The sequence below is a fragment of the Haliotis rubra genome, unplaced genomic scaffold, assembly GCF_003918875.1.
Source record: "Haliotis rubra isolate DU_JTF1 unplaced genomic scaffold, ASM391887v1 Scf410, whole genome shotgun sequence".
Classification (NCBI taxonomy): domain Eukaryota; kingdom Metazoa; phylum Mollusca; class Gastropoda; order Lepetellida; family Haliotidae; genus Haliotis; species Haliotis rubra.
This window is the reverse complement of record NW_025767092.1, coordinates 165,538-172,493: the sequence shown is the minus strand read 5'-3', so window position 1 is coordinate 172,493 and position 6,956 is coordinate 165,538. Positions and strand designations below refer to the sequence as shown.

At 41.5% G+C, this 6,956-nt stretch overlaps 1 protein-coding gene across 1 annotated transcript; it reads left to right on the top strand.

The window, feature by feature from the left end:
- The first annotated feature begins 745 nt into the window (after positions 1 to 745).
- On the top strand, positions 746 to 6,664 carry LOC124288065 (cell division control protein 42 homolog). Its single transcript, XM_046724634.1, has 3 exons — positions 746 to 967; positions 5,071 to 5,129; positions 5,569 to 6,664. The coding sequence occupies exons 1-3, from the start codon at positions 811 to 813 to the stop codon at positions 5,959 to 5,961; spliced, it is 609 nt and encodes a 202-aa protein (XP_046580590.1). The 5' UTR covers positions 746 to 810; the 3' UTR covers positions 5,962 to 6,664.
- Positions 6,665 to 6,956: the final 292 nt, after the last annotated feature.

The window sequence follows — 6,956 nt, the reverse complement described above, 5'->3', positions numbered from 1 at the left end:
ATTCAATATACTACTATATAGTTACATTCATGTACGTGTAGAATGGTGTCATGCTGCTTTATATGGTATCGTCTCTTGTCTGGAGTTCTGTGAATAGAACAAGAAATATAAAACCATGAAAATAAACCCAAAGGTTTATGAATTATGATTATTACAGAAAACAGGAATTACGGTCCATAACTACGAATTACAGGTAACATGTTGCACGGCAATTCCCCATACGGACATGTGACACATTGATCTCTCGGTGTCACGTGCGAGAATCAATATCACACACTTGTGGCCATCACGTCATGATTGACAGGAGCGGTTGTACATTTCTTGGAAATATGACAGAAAGTCATGGTCAGATGAAATGTTTGTGTCGAAACGAAGTTTGTGCACCGGTCTGTCAGGGAGACAACCAGCTCGGTCACTTCCTCGACGTTGCGTGCTAAACTTACTTCCGGACTGTCATCCGTCCGCTATCACTGCAATGTCTCTTCGCAGAATAATAAAAACGGAGTAGGTGAGACGCTAAAAAACTTTATCGATCCCCCACTTGAATGTATTGCTTTGAAATTCAAGCCGATTAAAGGTGCGTAACAATTCTCCTCAATGAGTCGAGCTAAATTTCACAATGTTTACACTGGAATGCAAAGTATTGTAAACGGCCCCATTTTGCCGCGCGCTGATTGGCTGACAGCAAGGTCGGCCGTGACGTCACAGAGGAGGTGTGGTTATATAGTCATAGACCACGCTATCCGTACAATCCATTCGTTCGTTGTTCATTGAGAGAGACACACGCTTATATCGCAGTCAGTCACAACAATGGGGAAGAGCAAGATGTACAGATCGTTCGACAAAAGTAATATTAAGTGCGTTCTTGTTGGCGATACCACTGTTGGAAAGTCGTGCCTGGCCCGGAGACTTGCCTCACACGGATTTAGCGAGGAATATACCCCGACCATGTTTGATAACTATGCTGGTGAGTTTCTACCGTTTTTCGTCTCCCTCGTTATAACGCGGTGCGTGTTCGCCAGCTGTTCTCGCTGATGCTCTACGATATTGGCGTTTATTTCGGGGATAACTTTTACTCTGGCTACATCTGTTACTAGGGAGTTTGAACATATTCTTTCTTCTACACATTCTTGGAATACTTCCGCAATTATCGACTCAGTACAAAGTGTTTTGAGAGCATGTCGTTTTATTGTTATCTTTAGTTTTGAATAACCACGATGCTGTGCCTATTGTCAAAGACGCTTATTATCTAGGGCACTATGGGAGTGTTATGAAAATGAAATTTTGAGACATATTAGTCATCAAGAGATGGATAAGCTCATGGTATTAGACAGTCATCCCAACGTTATCTTTGAAACAAACAGCGGTTTAATGGAAACCCAGAAGGGATATTTCAAATAACATTGTTTGACCTTTAAGTGGAGCAGAGGTAGCAAGGCGTGCCAAATCGCCTTCAGACAGTGCACACATGGAATCTGAATTATCAGCTTTGGTGTGTGAGACTAATATTCTTGAGGTTTTTTTCACACAAAGAGATGAGAACTCGTCTCGCTACATGCCTCGGTTCATGTGTATTACAAGAACATTTTCTGAATATTGCACCGCCTGGCATTTCATTGTATAATCTGCACTTTCTATCGGAGCTGGTTCTGCCTGCGATTTGGCACCTATACATATACACCTGACTCATTACGTCTATAGGTGGTAGCAGGGATGGTTAAGGGAGGGGGGTCATAGTCTGAAAGGCCCTTCTTTGTTGTGTCGGGGTCAGGAGATTTGGGATGCATGTGGGGATACGGAAGATTACTGCTTCCTGCTCTCAACACAGTTTAAATTCGGTTTCGTATTTCACTTTCAAACAAAGAATATGAACGATGCACTTTCGCCTTCCCCGTTGGACATCTCTTTCGATGTACTGTCAAAATTATAATATTGGGATGTATACATTGCCTATATTATGTAACTTTGGAGTTGTTACTAGGAGACCAACCACCCCCTACTCACACTCACACAGACCTCACACACCCAACAAAATTCAGTTCTCATCATTACTCCAAACAAAGGTCATTTAAAATATATTTTACTGAACTCAGTTTTTAGATTCTCGACCCCCACCACGTGATTAATGGTCCTAAAATAACGCGGCTCCACGTGAATTCCCCGACCCCTTCTGTTTCCCATAGCAAACGTTCCTCCCCATCCTGACCCCACGCAGCGGTCACTCGTCAGGGGTCCCGGGTCGCAACGGGGAGAGTTGGGATGGTGGGCTCTGGTGCAGGGACGCCTGGTCATGTAGGGCAGTAATTTCCTTTAAATAGACTAACGTATGTAAACATTTCTTCACCGCAATCACAACAAAGTAAAACTGCACAGCAAGACCCGTAATCTAGCACAATGACAGGAATATTTTATCTGAATAGAACCAGTGTGGATGATTCATCAAATATTGTCACTATCTTTCCACTGTAAAATCAACATTTTGAAAATAAATAAATTTTGTAATTACATGTATGTGTATGCTATAAGGTACTCTAAACTGAGATATGTTTATACATTGCATTTATAGACGCAGGGATGAGAAAAATATTATCAGATTTTCAAGTAAGAAAAATAGGTACATATAAAACAAAAGACTTGAGCAAATCAAATAAGGTGTTTTGTTTGAGAATATCTTATGTAATGAAATACTTTGTAATCGATCAGTATTATATTTCAATTTGTAGAAACGATTCGTGTGAATGTGGGTTAGGATGGCCCATGAAGGTGTGTTGCGTCACTTATTTAATTCCGCAGAGTTGGAGTTTTTCATTGGGATAGGAAAGGAATGTAAGTGCATGTTTTAGTGCAGAATCTTTTTGTATACATGCAACTTGCCAAGGCCGCGTATTTCGGTTCTGAAAAACAGTCATAACACTGATAGAAGGGAGGGAAGTGCAGAGATAGCGAAGGTGTGTGTTCGTGGGGTAGATAGACTCGACTGTATTTTCTCTAGTTGAGTCGGGATAAAGTCCCCGTGATGGCGCGATTTACTTTCAAGGTAAGCTGCTTTTGGGAACCTCTGCCAAGGAAGCGGACTAGTGGGACACATCGACCTGTCTGTGTCGTCCCGAACGTTCGCATTAATCATTATGTATGGCGTGAGGGTCGGAATTCGGTCATCTGTCGCCAAACTGTGACTAGCTCCATGTTTACCAATTGAAACTAGGCATATTTTATTGACACGTTATGAGCTATGATTTATGAATCGGAAAAACATGCCGTTATTTTTAATTCATATATGATTTCGTTTACATAGATAGGTGTAACACTACCCTTTTCACATATTTTCACAATGTTTCATTAGGGACCATTGTGGCGATTTTTATATCGGTTAAATTGTGTATTTATTGATAAAGGACACAGTTAGTAAAGGTAGGCAAATTTGCTTGTTCATTCTGTGATCTAACAATGGGTCCGTGATTGCAACAGTGTATAGGGATATTTAATCGAGATTAATTGACTCACATACGTAATTAGTCAAAAAGACTCGTCAGACAGTTCCCGGAGGGAATATTTACAGTAGTGGTCAAAGTAATATCCCTTGACCAATGTTACATCACCACCCTATTGTCCTGCTTTTTCGGACTTAATCAGTAACGGTGATTTGTGACTCGTAACGTCTCGTAGGCGACAGCTGAAAGCGAGTTCATCAACCTCTAGGGTAACAGAAAAGCATCCGAAACATTCGACATCGTTGAGGGAGTGATCGTGGTGCCCCGAGTTACTTTGTGACAGATTGAACCGTGTCTTGTAGTTATCATCGGATCGCCAACCCTTCAGTATGTAGTGCCACGCTTTCGCGTGTCTATTGTTAAGTGATGATGTTCTTAACTTGTCAATATCACTTCGTGACTCCGGTGACTTTTAGGATCGTTACCGAATCCGCTTAATCAGCATGAACAACACAGGTGCTTATTGCATGTATGTTTTAATGCCGCATGTCAATAACGCGGCCTCGGGTCGCCGGAGGGGAATGTAACACAGGTGCGTGGACTTTGTGGCATTTTGTTGACGCGTGTTGAAATCGCTTCGGGGATACATGGTCAATCAGACGTCAATCAGACTCGATCTTATGTACATTGCACAATGATTGATTGACATCGACACCTTTTGTTCAAAATCAACGTGATAATGACCTTAAGTAAATCTTACCATCACATACCTGTTTGACAATGATTTGTTTTGTATTCGCTTTGATTTACTTACATCTGAAAGTGACAATTAGCAGAAAGTATATAATTTTCTAAAGGCGGTCTTTAGAAAGGCAGAATAAACACATAATCATGACACCTTTTATTCTAAATTAACGTGATAAAACCTAAGTAAACATTACCATCACATACCTGTTTCACAATGATTTCTTAATAACTTTGATTAAGTTACATATGAAGGTGATAACTGGCCAAAAATATATTAATTTTTAAAAAAGCGACTTTTACACGCAATCACATAAAAACACAATCATGACATGCGGGCTTTTTTAGATAAAATTGAATGGAATTGGCAAGTTTGGAATGCTAGAACATCACCCTCAATTAGACACAAGGCCGGGGTCTTCTCAGTGACAGTGTAGGCTATGTTGTTTGTTGTTCTGGCTAATGCTTCACGTTAAAGATGCGAGGACAAGTGTTCTCAAACAAATTCTCCTGTCTTAAGCAAACATGGCCTATAGCATTGTTTATTGACCATGACGCTTGATAAATATTACTTCACCAGCAAAGCCCCGAATCCCACCTGAAGCAACATATTCGCATAACACCGCATCACACCTACTAGTCCTCCCATAAAGCTATCATATGTAAAACCGATCATGCAACTCGGTGTAACCGTATCTCGCCATCGTCATCCTTAACGCGCTGTTAGCGGGCCTTACCACGTAACTGGTTTTACGTTCATTCGCGAACCGTGCTTTGTAGGAGATAGTCAAGTAGATTCAGCAGATATTATCAAAGTTGGCTTTCATCGGAATCAATCAGTTCTACATACCTACTTTTATCGTAATTAGACTAATTTCGTTTATTTTGTTTCCAGCTACCACCACAGTCGATGGAAAGCCTTACGTCCTGAGTATATTCGACACTGCCGGCCAGGTATGTAAAACAGAAACGGATTATATTTTCTTATTCCTGAAAGATTATTCAATGAAAGAAAACGTTTCCTGTCATGGAGGAAACGAAAAGTGTAGACATGTACTTACGGAAGAGATTTTTTTTAGATTAGAGTTTTCATGAAGGAATAAGTAATTTCTAAGAAATTGTGACCTTATCTCTATTTATACAGGAATATAGGAAAGGAATATTTGATCTTATATAGCTAGTAATGCATCGTGAATTCGAAAGTCGTTGCAAGTTTTAATCCGAAATAGAGCAGTATGCCAAAGCGTTGTTCTGCCGATATGAAACTTCACCCGGTTCGACAAAATCGTTATTTCCGACGCTAATGTTGGTCAATAGAAATGGAGTAAATGGTTTCATATATTTAAGTATTTGTGCATTTTGATCGTTCTAACTGTTTTATTTTGATCTTCAGGAGGAGTTTGACCGTCTCCGAGCGCTGGCCTACATGAACTGTGACGTTTTCATGATCTGCTTCTCCGTCGCAAATCCCGACTCAATCAAGAGCGTGCTTCAGACGTGGGTACCGGAAGTGACGCACTATGCGCCGGACAGCCAGCTCATTCTTGTTGGCACGCAAGTTGACATGCGCGACGAAGCCGAGAACAAAAAGAACTACAACCCGCACCTCTTCATCCAGACAAAGGAAGGACTGCAGATGGCCTCCAAGATAGGAGCGGACTACGTGGAATGTTCAGCTCTGACAGAAGCAGGTACGCCACGGTTGAAAGAAGTTGCTGTCGACTCGGGCCTTCGATCACATCGACCCAAGGACGATACCTGCTGCGCCACCTGTGAAATCATCTGAGTTGTCTCCCCTCAACGTTGGGTCAATTCAGTAAGGATCTTCATCCTTTGTCAACATGAAGGGTCGTCCTTTATGCGTGCTGCTCCGATAGCCGTGAGTCCCCATGTTGGGGATTTTCGTCTGTCCGGGATCAACGGCACCCGACGTCATCAGTGACGTAATCAGTGACGTCATACCTCACGCAACCTGTGCAATACTCGAGTGTGTAACTGGTCACCTTAGTCAGCGCAGCCTTAATCGGGTATTAGTGTCACAACTATTGTATTGTAAGTGCAATACGGCGAGTGAATCATGTGATATATGACAGTATTCCAGTCAAGCAGTATTATGTCCTTGAGAGGGGGCATTCGTTCAGGAGGAGAATCTCAAAGTGTGAAGTGCAAAGCGGAACGGGGTGAAGAAAGACAATGCATACGATGTAGTCACGTGGTGTATTTGTCCACAATGGGTCGACTTCCGTATCGCATGGAGACAATGCATAGAAGAGAGCACGCCATGTCCTGAACGAATTGAATGAATGATGAACGCTGAGAACAAACATTTTATGTATATCAGACTATTTAAGAAGCCATGAAGATTGTTTTGTTGTTGTTTGCTTAGAGATATGTTTTGCTTGATATTTATTTTCACCATGACATGATATTTTTGTAAAATCAAAGATTCCATATTTTTGTAAAAGAATAAACTGAAATAAAACACAAAAGAGTTTTTTGCTGCTATTTTAAGTGATTAATGTTAGTCCGGTAAAACAGCCTACTCTACCAAGGAAGCAAGGACTTCCGAACATCCGAAAAGGCGATCCCAAAGGTGGTTAGTAACCATCATTATGTTTTTAAAGTCTGGCGTTTATTTCTGTTGCCTAGCAACAGCAGCTGAGCTGGCAGCTAACTATTCAAGCGGTCACTAAGTGCCTGAGAGCTAGGTGTGTTTTCTCTACCGTGCTGCTGGCGACGTAGGGCGCCTCTCGAGGCGGCTTCGCCGGCAACCTTCTGATG

Excerpts from the sequence above, each read along its gene's own strand:
- LOC124288065 (XM_046724634.1), top strand. The coding sequence starts at position 811 with ATGGGGAAGAGCAAGATGTACAGATCGTTCGACAAAAGTAATATTAAG. Across the intron at positions 968-5,070 it reads CATGTTTGATAACTATGCTG|CTACCACCACAGTCGATGGA; the intron begins GTGAGTTTCTAC and ends TTTTGTTTCCAG. Across the intron at positions 5,130-5,568 it reads TATTCGACACTGCCGGCCAG|GAGGAGTTTGACCGTCTCCG; the intron begins GTATGTAAAACA and ends TTTGATCTTCAG.